At 41.5% G+C, this 19,132-nt stretch overlaps 1 protein-coding gene across 4 annotated transcripts in view; it reads right to left on the bottom strand.

Moving 5' to 3' along the window:
* MEIS1 (Meis homeobox 1) overlaps positions 1–19,132 on the bottom strand; it is a 153,036-nt gene that overhangs the window by 97,915 nt on the left and 35,989 nt on the right. For all 4 annotated transcript variants that reach the window (XM_053380460.1, XM_053380461.1, XM_053380462.1 and 1 more), the window contains exon 7: positions 14,911–15,022. In XM_053380460.1, the coding sequence (XP_053236435.1) occupies positions 14,911–15,022 (112 nt within the window). The remainder of the gene's footprint in view (positions 1–14,910; positions 15,023–19,132) is intronic.

Raw genomic sequence — 19,132 nt, 5'->3', positions numbered from 1 at the left:
CGTGTGCGTATTGTAGGTTCAACACTGGTGCAATGTTTAATTTTTGTTTAGATCATGTGTTCTTGTTCGTTTCTTCCCATGTCCATTCTCTCTATTCCTTTTAAATAAACTGCTTAATTGGATTTCTGGGCTGTATTAGTTTCTGGGCCCAGGATATGTTAATATCATCAAGGCTCACCTTCTCATCATAAGAAGAGATAGGCAAATAAAAGAAAGATAGATGAACAACATGTGGACACTATGATTCTCTGATGTGGTCTTTGCCTTAAATGCCCTGTTGCTTCAAATAGCAGCCCCCCCCCCTTTTAACGTTTGCTTCATGGCCAATGCTCTTGTCTCTTACTACTGCAATGATATATGGAACTGAAGTGCTGGGAAGCTAAATTGTGCAGGACAGACAAAATTAATATATTTGTCATGAAGTCGAAAGGGTGTCACCTTGTGTGTTTCACAGTTAAATGGAAAGGCAGAATGTAAGTGTTTTAATAAATCAAGAGTAAATAAAAGCTGTGTAGAATGAAGATAACCTGAGCATCCAAAGAGGTTATTGCATTCCTATTATCCCAGCATCTCAGTCAAATGCCATTTTCAAAAGTTAGCCAAGAGAAATGCCACAAGAACAATATTCTTTAATCCCGTAAATACCCATAAAAAGACAAATCAAACACTGGCAAGTACTCATTTTCTACAGTTTTCTGTAGAAAAACAGAATATATATTATCATAGTAAACAATAAACCTAGTGCTGACCTTCCAGAAGGCGGCAGACAGGCATGGCTTGGCTGCAACTGTCTTGTAGGTCAAATGGGCAAACCTGCCAGGCCTACTTAGGTCCATGACCCAGAGGTTCTACACTGCTGCCTTACCAGACACAACAACTCACAAAGATATGCCTTGGAAAAGACAAGGATGCTATCCAAGTGATAACAGATGCCAAGATATCCTTTGTCCTGCAAGCAGTGCAGCCTTTATAAGATTCAGGAAAAGACTTGCGGATCCATCTGCCCCTGCTCCTCCCTTCCAAAAGTACTAGCAAGTCCTCCCATTTACTCACTGCCTCCTGTCCTCAAGCCCCCTCCTCACTAAAAAGTGACTTCTGCAAGTGCTCCCCCACTTTGCCAGCTCCAGTGGCTGAGAAGAGTCAACTGCACTGTTAATTGCATTCCCAGGACCAGGGGTTTGCATACATTCAAGCAAGCACAAGCTGAAGTCCAGGCCACCAAGCAAAGAGGAACCAGTTTAGGAATACAGTGGTACCTTGGGTTACATACGCTTCAGGTTACAGACTCCGCTAACCCAGAAATATTACCTCGAGTTAAGAACTTTGCTTCAGGATGAGAACAGAAATCGTGCTCCGGCGGCGCAGCAGCAGCGGGAGGCCCCCCCATTAGCTAAAGTGGTGCTTCAGGTTAAGAACAGTTTCAGGTTAAGAACGGACCTCCGGAATGAATTAAGTACTTAACCCGAGGTACCACTGTACCTGCTGCTCAAAGATTATCTCTCATGTTTTAAACACATTGTATTTTCTCATTATAAAGGAAAGCATTTATCTGTGCACCTGCTATTGAAACAAATCTGAAATGAGGAAGCCTGGAAAATACTTTGCTTACAGCATATAATAAAACATAAAGCCGTCCTCCCAATTTTATTTATGTATTGCATATAATCTTCCAGAGAAACTTTGCAAACAGGACAGGAATGCATGTTTGTAGAGATACGGAAGTCATAAAAAGGGAAGTCCTTTCTTTTCCCACAGCCTAAATTAAAGCGAACTAAGTAAATCATAGGACACCAACCATATGCTGTTTCCCACAGCAATGTGGTATTTTCCTCTGGGAATAAAACATTTCCCTTAAAGCTATCATTTATAGCTCTTATCAGCAAAAGAGCAATAGTCATCATGTCCAATACTGTGTGTATGTGTGTGTGTGGAGTGGGGGGAGTCAAGGTCAACAAGTACTTGCATTTTTGTTTATCTTTAGCTGCAATTGCTACTGACATTCAATTGGGTAATAAACATAAAGACTGTCAAATGCTCTCAGCAAACAGGTGATCCAAAAGCTATCACAGAGAAAGAAGCTGCTGCCAAGTAATCAAACAATTCTGTTCCAACTATTATGATTTAAACACATTCATTTATAGGAGAAATCACCTGTCAAATCTGAATGAGTATTATCAAACCATTCCCACCACTGGGATAATGGAGGTGAGAAAAGACAAGTTGTGCCTGTTCTCAGGTTTCTGGCCAACAGATCCAACCTATAATTACTGTGTAAAAAAAATAAAAATCCTCCCACACACATAAAGAGGAAATGGGAGTACACCCAGTTTCTAGGTTTGGGGGACACTACAAATTGGAGAGTTAGTGGCAAATCATAGGGTGTTTTTTCTTTTTCTCTTTTACTAATGGGGGATGGAAGAAATAGATAATTACAACCCTGTATAACTATAGCACGTATAACAATTATTAATTGTTATTCCAAAATTGCACTTATTTGTTCATTACATTTTATCTCACCATTCTTTCAATGAGATCTCCTGATCTCCATTTTATCTTCAGTTAGGCTGAGAGATAGGGACTAGTCCAAGGTTGCTCAGTGAACTTTGTGGCTCAAAGAGGACTTGAATATGGGTTTTACCCAGCACGAGCCCAGTACTCTCTGACCACTATACCATGCTGGCTCTCTTGATAATTTTAATCACTTTAGTACAAGTAGCATCATTTTTCAAAAATAAACTTTGATCAAAACGGCATGTCAAAAAGCTGCCTACAAATGAGGGTTAAAGATTTATGTTGCAATCTGCTATCAGTTACTCGACTGTCCTACTGACTTCAGTGGGATTTATGCATGAGTGGCTGGGTACAGGATTACAGCCTGAATAATAAAACTGCATGTTAAAATGAAAGTTAGCATCAAATTATGAGGTGTACGGTAGGCTATATTCTCCTTCAGTGAAAAGCAAGTTTTCTAAGGATATGTCTGGGCCCTGAGTTTTAATTTCCTTCTAACTGGGAAAGTCTCTGATTACTCTGCTTATGGTACACAAGCCTCTGGTGTCCTCTTCTTCCAAATACTTTGGGGGTTTTTAAGTACTAGAAATGCATCCTGGTCCCACACTAGCCAGAAGCAATGGCCCAATGAAATTCAATGCAGTTTTTAAGCTAGATAACCACATTGCATTCCAGCACCCTGGGGAAATTAGGGTCAAAGAAGACATGATGTGGCAGGTACAGGTTTCTTTTCCTCATCTAAAGCTGGGTGGGGAGAGGAGTAGTAATGCATGAGCAGTAAAATTGATAAACTGGAATGAATGTTCCTAGCATTCCCAATCTATACTCAGTCTAGGTTCAAATCACTTTTCCCAATTCCTGGTTCACTTCCGTTTTGGAGCCAGGAAGAGAGAAATATGTCCAGAGAAATGGACTGCAAAGGGACGCGGGTGGCGATGTGGGTTAAACCACAGAGCCTAGGACTTGCCAATCAGAAGGCCGGCGGTTCAAATCCCCGCGATGGGGTGAGCTCCCGTTGCTCGGTCCCTGCTCCTGCCAACCTAGCAGTTCGAAAGCACTTCAAAGTGCAAGTAGATAAATAGGGACCGCTCTGGCGGGAAGGTAAAGGGCGTTTCCGTTCGCTGCTCTGGTTCGCCAGAAGCGGCTTAGTCATGCTGGCCACATGACCCGGAAGCTGTACGCCAGCTCCCTCGGCCAATAAAGCAAGATGAGCGCCGCAACCCCAGAGTCGGCCACCACTGGACCTAATGGTCAGGGGTCCCTTTACCTTTAATGGATTGCAGCAAGCAGATCTCAGCAAGCGGCTCAGCAAGCCGTTGTTATATGTGAATGAGACCTGAACACTGACCCCATATCTGGGTTTGGCCTGTGCTTAACCAGCTGAAAGCACTAATATTTCATATTCTGTCTACACACCCCACATCAGCAGTGTATTCAAGTTAGTTCAGTTAGTTTTGCTACTTATTCAAATTGTGATTGCATACAAGAGCAATACGGCAATTCATTTAATTAGAATACTTGCCTTCTGGAGTTAAAACTAATTTCTAGCTGGCCAAAAGCCACTGATGTAAAACTGTGCAAAATAGAAAAAACAACAACATGTTTTTAAAAATCGCAGTAGATGTTGGCAAACTGGAGACATAAAAAAACAACAGTTTGAACCAGTTTTTGAAAGGCCTTTATAATTAGAGACACACACACTGTTCAGTAGTCATGGGAATTCCACCAGAAAGGGACCAAGATAGAAGAGGCCTGGTCCTCAATCCTCCAGAATTATGTATTTACTGCAGTTAAATCCTACCACTGTTCCAAAGAAATTGAGGTTGTGTGCGTAGTTCACAAACACACACCTACCCAGTGCTTTTTTCCTAGAAAAATAGGTGCCAGTACTCACCATGAAGTTGTTACAGTAAGTCTCACACTTTTTTAACAACAAAAGAGGTGCCAGTACTGCATAACCTTGATTGCCCCCCAAGAAAAAGCACTACACCTACCTTTTACCTACACTGACCCGAGTGACTGACCCGAGGTAACCAACCCAGTGACCTCCATCTCTATCTAGGGATATGAACCCAATTCCAGTGCTAGTCCTACACTCTGATTTAGAGAGCAGGTTATATCTAAGCTCTTTAGGCGCACATAATCCTGAAAACATTCCTTCCACAAAGCAACACCAAAACTTCAATTTCTGGTCTAAGCAAAAGCGGAATGCCATTTGTCTTAATTCAAAAGCATTTCTGGGAGTTTGTGCTATGTAGATATGAAACAGAGTCCAAGGGCCATTCTTATGAAACTCTAATATCAACATCAGAACATGTGGCCTTTTGTCCTTGCTCCACATTATCCAATTTCGTAAGGCCACGAACCCCAGTACTCTGTTATGCACTGCAGTCTAAGCTTTCCTCTGTTGATTGGAGTTTCTCTATCAAAGCAGCTATTTTTACAACCTAGCCAATCCTTGTCTCCATAAGAATGAAGCTTTCCTACATATGGGTCTTACTCTTCTTCTCTTTCTTTGCAACAGCAAGGCCACCTACTGCTTATCCTTATATAGTGATGTGGCAGAAGAAAGCATGCAAATCTTCCATCAGCAGGAAAACCTTATGTATAACATAAAATGCTTCAACAATACTGGACTAATCTTACAAATTTATCAACAGTACCACTTGTACCATTGTCAATGCAGACAACAAATTAATGACCAACTTACTCTTGCTAATAAGGAATGGCTGGGACCAACCAAATGCCCTAATCTGGTGATAAGATTTGACAATTTTCTCCAGTGAGCTGTTCCTCTAATTACCCGTAATAATTGGGTTCAGGACCGAATGCAACTAAATATTTTGCTGCACTGAAGCTAGCTTCCATGTGATGTTTTTCCCCACTCCAGGACCTTACAGCAATTTGCAACCTGCGGCTAAACTAATTTCCTTAAATAAATATTTCATTGATTTCAACTGCATGTACATTGTTGAGATTTTTTAACTTTTGGAGCAAATGATCTTTGAATGTGACTCCAATCAAGAGAGGAATTATATAAGAACTCAGGTAATGAGTTAATGAGATTCCACCATGGAAATTAAGCCCACTGCCCATGCCCCTCTCCCAGCTTTTTCTTCAGTCATGAAGACTCTACCTCAATTTGTATTTAATTCTCCACTGAGGGTGAAGCTTTCTAATCTTGGTAAAACTGTGTAATGATTTTGGAATCTATAAGGATGGACCTGAAAAACAAGTTATTAGCTACATTTAGGAATCCAGATAGGCCATAAAAGGGCAGTGGGAGAAAGGGGAGGCTAATTAGTTTACAGCTATACTGCCCACAACTGAAGAGAAAAGAACCAAGCTAGCAAGTGTTTAGTGTTGCTGTACAGATTTTGAAAAGTGAAAGAGTCATTTTGGAACTGTAGAAAATCATTTCAATTTTGGGTCTGAATAATAACCATATACACGAACAAACAAACAATTTTAATTCTTGTTGTTATGCTAAACATACAAAAATGAAGATAATATTTACACAATACACTGCAAGACATGCAACTACACAGAGAAATGTAACTGCTGATGAAAGTAATGTACATTAAGGAAAATGTGATTAAGAACATAATCTTCAACTGCTCTATTACTACACACATTCCTAAAACATTTTTTTTTGAGGGGGGATAATCCTTGGGTAAATAAAACTCGAGAATACAGGTAAGATTATAAATCACCTCAAACTTTTCAAACTTTTGCCAAAAAGTACTCCAGCACACATGTCAAGAAACTGCTATATCAGCTATAAGGTAATTTAAAGCAAAATAGTAGCTGGATACTTAGAAGAATGTGCAGTTTTAGAGACAGTACTCAAATCTATTAATATATTTAAAGCATAAAATAAGGCTCTTAGATGCAGCTGAAGACACACAATATCAGTGGTGTAGCGTGGGTTGTCAGCACCCGGGGCAAGGCAAGTAATTTGCACCCCCTAACCCGTGGATTTGCGCCCCCTAACCCTAACCCCCAGATGTTGCGCCCGGTGCGGCCGGCCCCCCCTGCACCCCCCACGCTACGCCACTGCACAATATATAAATAATCAGAAAAGAGAACAACCCACTGCTGACTGATGCTCTGTCTATTTCAATTGAGGGTCACATCTAGCCAAGCCAGTCGTATGATAATGGCATCAGTAAAGGTCAATCAAAGACAAGCTGAAGCTTCCACTCTCTGGCTGACCTTCGGAGCTTGTGACAAATTGCTATCAGTCAATGTCAACTAATGACAGAAGCTCTTTGGTTAATCAATTGTTCTAAAAATGATCAAGAAAACTACTCACAGGACAGCTCATTTTCACATCAATGCCTATGAAGTATGAAAAGCTCATTTTTTGAGTTTTTAATAAGCTCATAAGTAAAGCAGTTACTTGGTAACAGGGGTCACCTTACTGAAAAGACAGTACCTTTGTCTGCCTTTTACATATCTTTTTATTACCATATTATAGTAAAAATATGCCATGCTATTACGGTGCCAGAGGGCTACATAATAAAGTAGGTAACACTTCATACATTTTGAAATAAATACTTCTATTTTCTAAGGGCCTCTGTTTGGATGTAAGTATTTGGTTATATATTTCCAAGTATTTCCAAGCAATAATTTCATCAAATAAATAGTATGCCTGATTATTATGCAGATGGACTTCACTAGGTGACCTCCAGAATTAAGTGATTCGTGCAGGTGCTGAAACTATTGTAGCTCTGGTTTTTATTTTTAAAATGCGCTTATTTGCATTAACTACAATTATTGCGGAAATGTAAATTCAAACTTGAACCGGCCGGAAAAGAAAATCACATAGACACAGACACTACTTCAAAACTACCCTTTATGTATGATCCGCCTTGCTATGGAATATTCCCTAACAGCTTATAGTAAAGAAATCCTTCCCACACTATTCTTAGAAACACTCAAATGCCATCATTCTCAGCCATCTCTTAAAAAGGATCACCCTTTTAATTTCCATTTACACATTAAATATTGCCAGAACAACAATGATGCTTCCATGTAGTCTAAGGACTTGAGAACTGTATCCACAACTATGTCTTGCTTTTCTCTAGTCTCTGAAGAGTGTTAAAGACATTTTAGGGCATCACACTACAAAAGTCTCTTGAGAAATAGCACAGTGTGAACAAATACACATCATTCAAACTACTTGGATCTACAAAGCATCATTTTGGGGGAGAAGTGTGTTTAAATGCAAGTTTTAAAATCTTAATATTCCAGTCTGAAGCAAACATCTGCATTATTTTCTTTGGGGGGGGGATCTTTATAGATTAGCTAAACAAAAAGAAACCTGTTATGTTCTTTAGGGAAAACTGCAAAATGACCGCAGTTTCAGATTACATCTTAAAAAACTGAACCTCTATGGTAGTTTCTCAAATTAAAATATCTTCTGTGGCCTCAACCACTCTCAAGTTGTCCATAGGAAAGAAATAAAGGAGGGAGGGCAACACTTAAGCTGAGCCATAATTGGAAGTATGTGAAAAATGAAGTGTCAGTTCGGTCAATAAAGGGTAAAGGTCAAGGGGAACTGCAGCCCAAACTCTGTGCGAAATCTGCTCATTAAGACATCCAATCAGAGAACTCCTTCCTACCTATCCCATTAGTCATCAGACATCTGACTGCTTCCAAAGGCTGGGTCTGTGCTGTTATTACTTTTCTTCTTCATGTAAAAAGGCGAGCTGGTGTATAAATCGTTGCTCAGTCATCTGGAACATAATGTGGCCCTTCCCCCGCTCCTTCATCCAGCTCTGCCAGCCAGCTTTGCAGCCTCGAAACAACTGCCTTGAGATTCTCTTCAATAATAAATGGAATTGCCTTTTGCCAATAGGTTGCCTGAACTCTTCTACAAAAGGCAGGAAAACATTGCAAGTATTGATACTGTTTCCAGGAGAAGAAAACCTCACTTCCTACCTTAAAAGGACAACTTTTCTTTTGTCTGAAACACAATCGCAGGACAATGAAAACTGGGCCTTGGACACAGAAAGTCTGGGCTCAGGATTTTTTTTAAAAAAAACAAACAAATTCCATTTTCAAATAAAGCCATGACAGAGTTAAATGAAATCTACTGATTTCAGTAAGAGTAATTTAAGACATGACGTGCTCTAGTCCATGGGGTCACAAAGAGTCGGGCACGACTAAATGACTAAACAACAACAAATTTAAGACATTAATTAGCACACACTCCCTCTCTCTCTCTTTCTCCCACACTCCTACTGAAATCGCACTTGGCACCTTTGCTCAAAAAGTAGGGAGCAGGAAACAAAGAAGTGGGGACTCCTAAAAAGTTTTTCAAGAGAAGCAGATTCCAGCCCCCCTTCTATCCTTCCTTTCCACAAGCGTGCACACACTTCCTGCCCATGACAAATGGTAGCTGCTGAAGTCATTTTGTTGGAGCCAGGAAGCAAGCACCCAACTTGGGAAGAGGGATGGTGGCTGGAACTTGGCCCCTAAGAGCTTGCTTTGGTGACCTCCACTGCCTCCACGCTTTGCTTCCAAAGCACACTGCTCACCTCACATCCTTGCTCTCAGGCTCAAGCAGACTGGCTGGCTATCCATTCTCTGTACTGGCTTTGAGGATGGATGGATGGATGGATGGGCAGCTGTCTGAGCTTTCTGCCCCTTGCTTTGGTCCTGAAGTCATGGCAAGTGGGTTGCCTTGGGCTTAAGCACTGGTGCCCTCACAACTTAAGACAGAAGATGAACACAGCTTGTCTAGTTTATTCTCTGAGCCCAATACAAGCCCCTCCACAGGTTTGAAAGGGAAAGAGATTAAATCAGTTCCCCCTGCCCCTGGAGCCCTTGAGACAGAAACTTAAGGGTCCTTTGAGGAAATGTTTTGCTCAGAAGATGAACGCTTGTGGCCAAGTAAATTTCCTCCCCCCTCCACATCCCATGCAGTTTCAGAAGAGGACCTTGGGGAGCTGCAGTGAGTGGAGAGATGGGAAAGTCCTGTTGTGTGAGTTCCACGCAGACTACTCTGGATCCAAGCATATTATTACATATTACTTTTTTATTACATATTACTTTTTCATAATTAAAAAACCACCCATTTTATTGGATGTTAGGTTTGCAAAATGCCACACATTGTGCATGAAAGTAACTACTGTAACACATGCAAGAAGGAAAAGCTTTCTTGCTACACAGAGACTGGGCAAGTAATGAAATTCCCGCCCCATACAAAAAAGACCAGGGAGAATACCGCAGTTCACTCCATGGTTGCCATGGCTGCTTTATTCCCCTCCCTTCAAGTTTACTTTCCTATATACACAAGGTCTACCTCAGTCTCCATGAACACACAGCTAGCCTAGACCTGCTTTTAATTATTTTGTCTTCTTAATTATAAACACAGAGATGGAAACACAGCACAACACTGTGATGTAGAGTTACAGCATGGGCTCCCTGAATGAGTTCTGTACTGTGATAATTCACAGTTACTAGAAAAATACTATGAAAAGAATTGCTTATGGGGACCATGGCTATATGTACACACTTCCATTTATTCTGCATCCAGTGCACTCTCACAATTAGTGTGGGAAGTAGTCTACACACAACATTAGCCACCATTCATCTCTACCCTGCATCTATCCTGTCATTTCTTATAAAATGCTGTGTTTTTCTCCAAACTAGCTTTGATCCAAATTGAGAAAAAGAACAACCTGGCTGCATTTTAAGCCAGCAATTGTGTACACAGCCTATTTTAGTAAAGGCGTTACTCCTATTTAATGCTAAAAGGCTTCTTTATAAGCCTTCTGCCAAGATAGACTAACCTCTACTAAGTCATTAAAGCTTACTCTTTACAACATACACCTTGCCATAGAAGGCATTACCATAACTGCTCTATCAGGAGTATTCACAGCAGGAAAGAGGTGAACTTATATACAAGTCTGCTTATATAATTAAGGGGTTCTATGAACATTGAAGGGACGCGGGTGGCGCTGTGGGTTAAACCACAGAACCTAGGACTTGCCGATCAGAAGGTCAGCGGTTCAAATCCCCATGATGGGGTGAGCTCCCGTTGCTCAGTCCCTGCTCCTGCCAACCTAGCAGTTCGAAAGCATGTCAAAGTGCAAGTAGATAAATAGGTACCACTCCAGCGGGAAGGTAAACGGCATTTCTGTGCGCTGCTCTGGTTCGTCAGAAGCGGCTTAGTCATGCTGGCCACATGACCCAGAAGCTGTATGCCAGCTCCCTCGGCCAATAAAGCGAGATGAGCGCTGCAACCCAAGTCAGTCACGACTGGACCTAATGGACAGGGGTCCCTTTACCTTTACCTTTATGAACAGTGAGGAATCTGGGATCAACAACTGGCCTATGCAACTAGCAAAGCTCTACAAATATCCTCAAAGTCTTCCAGATTCCAGCAAGGATTTTGCCTGTTTTGCTCCAGAACAGTCAATGGAGCACATGAATTGAAAAAAAAGAGAATGGGTTGCCATCAGGATAAATTGGTGAGAAGGAGCTACACCTGCTCTGGCATCACTGCCAAAATCTCAGGGATAGACAAGATCTACCTCATGATATCTTTTCCCTTTCATCATAAAAAGCAATGAATGGTGTGCATTTTTAGTGAATAGTGGACAGAGACTCCAGTCAGGACAATTGTTGGTGGGATAACCAGTGCTATTTTTCTATAAAAAGAGAGAGGGAGAGAGAGATAAGCCAGAAAGCACCATAAACACATCCCTTGTTCTCTTATAATGGCAATGATGCCCACCTGAGAGGTGCCAGAACTAAGTTCCAGTGAGTTCCAGCTAAAAGAAGTCCTAGGGAGAACCACACTTGCCCCTACCTCCATACCCCTCTACCCTGATCCAGACTCTTGCTTTTGGGTGGTCAGTTTTCCTGACTACAGCCCTGCTATCATCAGAACCAGTTCAGAATGGAATTCAGCACTTGCTCAGAACTTCGTGAGAAAATCAAGATCAATTCTGAAGAAGCAAAATCAGTAGTGGATTTTGTCTAGGGAAAATTAAAACAATCTCAACATTACCTTGCTCAAGATTACCACACAATATTTTACATGTGAATGACATACATATTTCAGTTAACTGAAACTGAAATGTCAAACCACAAATTTTCAAAAGTACTGGATGCAGTAGAAGTGTACCATCTCTCAGCTCTGCTGCTCTCCCAAAAGTGTGGGTGGAAGCAAATGAGGTGCTTCTGGAGATGGGGTTGAGCTGGACCAGCCAAGGATCTGCTGGATCCTCAGCCAGCCCAGCTACTGGTGATGGGCCAGATCCAGACCTCTCTGCCATGCCATCCTGGAACTGGTGCAGCAAAAAATGAGCCAAGAGTTGGGGTTACTTCATTAGGAGTCACAGTGTCTCCATGGAAATGAATTGGCGCAAGCTGCACAATGCACCGGGGCATTCCCTGGCATAAATCCCATTAAAGTGAATGGGTGCTACACAGCTGCAGAAACACGCAGGAAAATTTCCAGGTGGATCCCTTCCCTCTTTGGATACCCTGCAACAGTTCTCTGAGAATGGACTTATTCCCAAAACAACCCACATTCTCATCTCCATCCCCACCTGCCAAAAAAAAAAATCACAGTCATCTCCAGCAGCCATCTTTGGATTTTATGTTGATTAGAGAAATGGGGAAGGTTTAGCCTTGTGTTCCTATTCATGATGAGCCTGTTGTTTTACAGCCATTTATGTAAAAAAACAAAAAAAACCCCACAAAAAACATTAGTGGAAATAGCTCAGAAGTGTCAGCACACCTTAACTACTGTGAACTGCAACACACATATGAAGAAATACTTGAAAGAGAAAAGGCCCCTTAAATTTATGTTGCATATCATTTTCCAGTAAAAGTCAGAGGTCAGAAGGTTGCCAGTTTCTGCTTCAGCTCTTCACGAGTTTACCATACCAGGCCCCATTTTTACTAGGCTTTACTTGTGGTGATGTCAGCAACTTTTATTTAAACAATAAAGTGGTTTGAATGCCTAAAAGTCCATAGGAAGATGTTAGTCACAATTTAAGCCTGAATCCTTACATGTGGACACGCACAAAAAAATAGAACGCTACTTTAGTTTAAAAACTAATCTAGTTAAATGTAGGATTTTGCAATTCTAATGAGTCCTATTAAACCCCCCCTTCCCTTTTTTGAACACACAATTCCTTTGTTGTCCAACAGCACTTGAATGAAACGGGATCATAAAACTACATTTTAAAAGTTTATACCTATTGTAGGTTCAGAGTCTACTTCAATAAAAGAATTCTCTTTATATTCAGATTAAGGGTCCTTTTAAAATTTTAATTGCATTTAATTAACATGAAATTTGTTGCAGTTGGTCTTTGCTGATGTAAAAAAATTTTTTTAGGGTTTTTCACACATTGTCTTTTTTTAAAAAGACAGTACTGATTGATGTCACACATGCTATACACAAACACACAAAGCAAGAAAACTAAGCCCCTGCTCTTTCTCCATCAGTGAATTAATTGTGGGTTTAAAAAACAACAACTGTAAATGAATTTGGCATTCTGGCAAATTGGCAGAATATGGGAAGTATGGGCAGCAGATATACTAGTATAACTGGAACAAATGTAGTCTACGTTTAATATTTTTTGTGCACCACACCTCAATTAAGTTCACTAAAACACTCAAATATAGCTCTGTCTCTTCTCCTACAGGGACCTCTGTCGCCCATCAGTTTGTCTTCTAGGTGGACCAAGATCAACAAGTGGTGGATCACCCTCTCAGCTAAGCTGGGGCACTCAGGGCTACACCGCAAAACATGGTTTTTGTTTAGGGGTCTGTCTGTCCATCCCATTCCCATCCCCCACATAAACAATTGGAAATGTTGGCACAAAGTGGGGGAATAGGAGAAAACAGGAGTAGAAAAATGGGCATACATGGTTTTAAAAAAATAATAATTATGTGGATTCCATGCTGCAAAATGACATAAAATGGGGTACAGGAGCTAAAAAGGCTGAAGACTACTCTAGTTTGTGTTGTAATTTCTAAAAGAAAACAATGCCAAAGTTTTGGCAGTATGTAATTTGAGCATCAACTATTGATGTGAATTGAGAACTAAGGCTGCAATTCTGTTCTGGCAGAGGGTCTACTCAGGAGTCAAGCCCGCCCTGTGGAATGCCCTCCCATCAGATGGCAAGGAAATAAACAACTATCTGACTTTTAGAAGACATATGAACGCAGCCCTTTATATGTTTGATGTTATACAGTGTTCGATATTTTAATTTGCTGGAAGCTGCCCAGAGTGGCTGAGGTAACCCAGTCAGGTGGGCAGAATATAGGTAAAGAACCCTTGGACAGTTAAGTCCAGACATAGGTGACTATGGGGTGCGGCACTCATCTCACTTCAGGCCAAGGGAGCTGGCGTTTGTCCACAGACAGCTTTCCGGGTCATGTGGCCAGCAGGACTAAACCACTTCTGGCGCAACAGGACACTGTGACGGAAACCAGAGCCGTTTACCTTCCCACCACAGCAGTACCTATTTATCAACTTGCACTGGTATGCTTTCGAACTGCTAGGTTGGAAGGAGCTGGGACAGAGCAACTGGAGCTCACCCTGCCACGTGTATTTGAACCACCAACCTTCCGATCTGCAAGCCCAAGAGGCTCAGTGGTTTAGGCCACAGTGTCACCCGCGTCTCTGGGCAGCATATCAATAATAATTGTTGTCCTTATTGTTTTCACCAGGAAGAAAACCTCACTGAAGTCAATTGGACTTCTGATTAGACATGTATAGGACTGAACTGTAAGGCTACTAACTTCCTGACTGGAAGACAATAATGAAACACATCATGAAGCAGCACTGTACGTACTGCTTAATGTAAGCACCACTATATAGCCATAGAGGGCAATGCTGAGGTTGGGACTGTGTAGCTGCACTGGTGGAAACACTGGATATGCTCTGCTGGGGTGTCCATGCATTCAGTACTTAACTATGCTCCATTTCAGTGCCAGGATGGCAGCTTCACCTCACTATGCCAACTGCTATTCTCAGCGAGGCAATGAAAAGGCACATATTGACTAAGTTCAGTTCCCTAGTTTGAAGATGATGCAGCTTTAGGCCCAAACTGCCTTTGTTACCAAAACCACAAACTTTGATCATGGCCTTAAACTGTACTGTGGTCTTCTCTAGTCTTAAAGTCTGTAGGACTAGAAAGAACCACCACCCAGAAGCTCCACTAGATAGGCACCTGCTGCTCAAGGCCTGCTTGGATGGAAAATTAAGGATGGTCATTTATCCTTGCGCACCAAAGACATGCTGTCAACACCAGGACCCCGCCTCAGTGTTCACACCTATTATATATATGAAGCACTTATTTAATGCCAGCGTATTGGAGCGATGATGCCCCGCAAATCAGCCAGGATTCAAAGTATGATTCCTACCTTGTTCGCTGCTGTTGTCACCGCTGTGTGATGTATGTCCCCCACTGGAGGGTCCCGGTGTACCTCCTGAACGTGTTGACGCTGTGTCATCGTGATCTCTGTTCCAGGAAGGCTGTTGGGTGAGAATTAAGCAAATGACTAAAAACAAAACAAGCAATATTCTGCACATTACACAGAGGAAGAAAATACAAATATTGCAAGTTTATTTTTTAAAAAATAAAAAAATATTAAAGATTTCTTAGTTTACAAAAATACGTGCATTGTCTCTTTTTTCAGGTTGTGTTTTCTACAGATCAGTTTCATTTGTTGTGAGACATTAGTGTTGCATGCCATATAAGGTTGGGAAGAAAAGAGGGGGAAACAGGGAGAGGGTGGGGATGGTGTGTGGGGTGGGGTGGGAATGCTTCTATTCTTCATTCTAGTGTATGTGTGGGGTTTTGTATCAGCACCACTTGTGTGGGTTCTCTTTCTATTCGCTTGTTATATTTCCTTGGTATTAAGAGAGGTTGGGGGTGACCTAGGGTAGGTTGTCTTTGGTTGGCTGTAGTGAGATTTGTTTATGGGGGGGGGTTGGGGTCAGGTTAGTCATATTGATTCATATGCTGCTGGCGGATTCTTGTTATATTGCTGGGCTATGTATGTGAAAAGGACGCGGGTGGCGCTGTGGGTAAAAGCCTCAGCGCCTAGGGCTTGCAGATCGAAAGGTCGGCGGTTTGAATCCCCGCGGCGGGGTGTGCTCCCGTTGCTCGGTCCCAGCGCCTGCCAACCTAGCAGTTCGAAAGCACCCCCGGGTGCAAGTAGATAAATAGGGACCGCTTACTGGCGGGAAGGTAAACGGCGTTCCATGTGCTGCGCTGGCTCGCCAGATGCAGCTTTGTCACGCTGGCCACGTGACCCGGAAGTGTCTCCGGACAGCGCTGGCTCCCGGCCTCTTAAGTGAGATGGGCACACAACCCTAGAGTCTGTCAAGACTGGCCCGTACGGGCAGGGGTACCTTTACCTTTTTATGTATGTGAAAAAGGGGACCCATATCATGGTGAAGACGTCTTCTTCTTTATTTCCCCATGTCAGTTTCAATTTATTAGTTAGTTTTTCTAGTAAGGCTGTTTCCCATACTATTTGATACCATTGGTCCATGTTTACTCCTGATAGGTCTCTCCAGTGTCTGGCTATGATGCTTCTGGCTGCTGAGAGTAGGTGGGTTATGAGCTCTTTATAATGTAAGAAGGCAGTGTTATCTTGGAAGATGTTGAGTAGGGCCAGTTCTGGGGTGACTTCTAATATTTGTTTAGTTATTTTGCATATTTCATGTATGACTGATGTCCAGAAAAGTTGGATTTTGGGACATTCCCACCACATGTAGAGGTATGTGCCTGGGGAGGTGCATGCTCTCCAGCATTTTGGTGAGACTCCTGAGCGTATCAGTGCTAGTTTCTGTGGTGTTAGGTATCATCTGTAAGTGAGTTTCAGGATGAGTTCGTTTCTTTTAACTGAGATGGATTTAAAGGGAGGCATAGACCATATTCTAGTGCAAAATATTACAAGTTTCTGAAGAATGGCAATGAATATTTTTAAAACAGAAAAAAACACCCTTTTTAGGCTTGTCTGTTCCCTGAACCCAAGCGTGCGTGCGCACGCACACACTCTCTCTCTCTATATATATATAATATGGCAATATATACTGTTATTTTAAAGTAAAGCATGCTTTGCAACCTTAGAAAACAGCAAATTTCATAGAGCTGTGGGAAAGACTAGTATTAGTTTTTACAGGACCCTTCTCCCCCGCCCCCAAAAAAAACCCCACCCTAACAATCTGCTACTCTTAGGAAATGGGGAGTGGTCTACAACAGTGCAATTTACATAAGCCTCCAACTGCATACAAAAGACAAACATGGGAACGTTTAAATACATCACTCATAATTAGCCCTAAGATCCCTAATAGTCAATATGTGTCAGCTGTTTGCCACATGGTATATGGGCAAATGGACCCAGCATCAAGACAAAAAGGGGGGAGGAATCAGAGCAACAATGGCTTCATATGAACAGTGTACACTCAGCCCCATGCAGAGCACTCTTGTACTATTCAACAGAAAACAGATGTTGCTTCTTATCACTGGGTGCATTTGAAAATAACATTCAGATAGGAAAAATTGGCTGTAAATTAAATTTTTAAGGAAAACAATCATGGCACAATCCTTCCATGTCTCCCTTTATCAACAGAAATGATTTTAATTAGCTTTTAGTAGTAAGCTTTTAAAAACATCTCAGTGACTCACTGGTCATCCTACACAATTTGTGTGTGGTGTGCGTGTGTGCAACATAATAGCACGTTCTTTACTGTTTTGCAGTATTGCCGACAGAGAATTAATACAATATCAACTGAGACAAATCAAAGCACATCATCTTAATAATATTATTTTTTTAAAAAAACACATTTGTATATTCTTTCATTTAAAAAAATCAAAGTGGTTCACGACAATTAAAATACAATAAGAGCACATTGTAGATTAAAACAGGTCACCAGCTGACTATTACCAAAAATATTTTTCTTAATTGTCTGCATAAGCCTGATGGCAAAGAAAATTCTTCAGCAAAGGTCTGAAAATTCAGATCAAAAGCGCCTGCTGATATGAATTAATGCACCATTAATTAAAGTGTTATATTTCAGAATATGCTAGATCTGATGAAGTCCAACAGAATCTTAAGAGTGAAACTAGATGGGACAAGGCTTTCACTTGTGTTTATTTTCAAGGTCAGTGTATATATATTTAATACCATGATAGGTACCCAGGTAAGGAAGCTGAATTCTCTCCTGGTCTCTGAATACTACAACACTGTGGCCATTTTTATCACAGTCCAGCTCTGAAATCGAAAGCGAACAAGGTAAGGAAAAAAGTACCTTGAGTTCAGCATGGGAAATAAGGTTGAGGGCACAACCCCCTTTCCTTGTGATACATACACACACACAGCTATTTTTCTAGGAAAAGAGGTGCAGGAGCTCACCATGAACTTCTCCCTTGTTCACCTGAGAGTGGCAATGATGGCCCACCTGAGAGATGCCACTGCAGAGCTCCAGTGAACTGCAGCTGAAAAAAGCCCTGTCTACACACACGCGCGGGAGAGAGAGAGAATTGTAGAGTTGGAAGGGACCCCAAGGGTCATTTCGTCTAACCCAGGCACAGGCAAACTCGGCTCTCCAGATGTTTTCTCCCATCATTCCTAGCTAACAGGACCAGTGGTCAGGGATGATGGGAGTTGTAGTCCTAAAACATCTGGAGAGCCGAGTTTGCCTATGCCAGGAATATGCAGGTGGCCTATATGGGGATTGTGTGTGTGTTATATATGCTGAGCTGGTTAGAGCACAGTGCTCAAAACACCAATGTTGCGGGTTCAATCCCCATATGGGCCACTTGCACTTGAACTAGATAGCCCTTGGGGTCCCTTCCAACTCTACAATTCTATGCATGTGTTCTGTTTCCATTTTAGATATAAATGGAACAAACAAAAGCAAATATGACTGCCTCCCATCACATCAAGTGTGGCTGCCCTCCAACCATGAGTCTTTAATAATGAAATTCGCACACTCATAATATAAAATGACGATTAGGTTTAAGAGTAAAAAATTAAAACAAAAGCACTATTAAGCTATTCTAACAGATTTAAAAAAACATGTCAAGTGTTCTACGCTACTGATTACAACACCACTATATTGCTGCAATTAAAGCACCACAAGGCATGGGAAAATGCCACGTTATATTTTAATGCTACTATTGCGCAGACTCCGGGAAACAAAATGTGCTAATTGATCCTGTGATTCAAAGATTGATGTGTGAACTGTGAAAAGAAATGCTCTTCTACAAATACACGTTTCTGCAGCATACCAGAAGAATGCTGTAAGAGGTAATCTGGAACACATGCTCAGAATGCAAACAGTTAATGCATAAATTTTCAGTTTGTACAACTGCAGCTTTAAAAGGGGGACTTGTTTATTCAGAGCTCTGCAGAAAGAATGGTACAGCACCCAGGGGACAGACAATGCCAGGCACAAAGCCCTGGTGCCTCAACATGTAAAAGGATGTTTTTCTATGTGCTACAAATCCCACTTGAAAATATAATTAGAAAGAGAAAATGGCAAACTATTGCATTAACTGTAATTGAAGAAAAGACTAGCAAGGCATGTGGGAGGTTGAAAAAGCCCATGGGAGTTCCAGGATGCATCAGA

This window comes from Podarcis raffonei, chromosome 3 (assembly GCF_027172205.1).
Source record: "Podarcis raffonei isolate rPodRaf1 chromosome 3, rPodRaf1.pri, whole genome shotgun sequence".
In the NCBI taxonomy this organism is placed as follows: domain Eukaryota; kingdom Metazoa; phylum Chordata; class Lepidosauria; order Squamata; family Lacertidae; genus Podarcis; species Podarcis raffonei.
The sequence above is the reverse complement of the archived record's forward strand: the minus strand, read 5'-3'. Positions and strand labels throughout refer to the sequence as shown.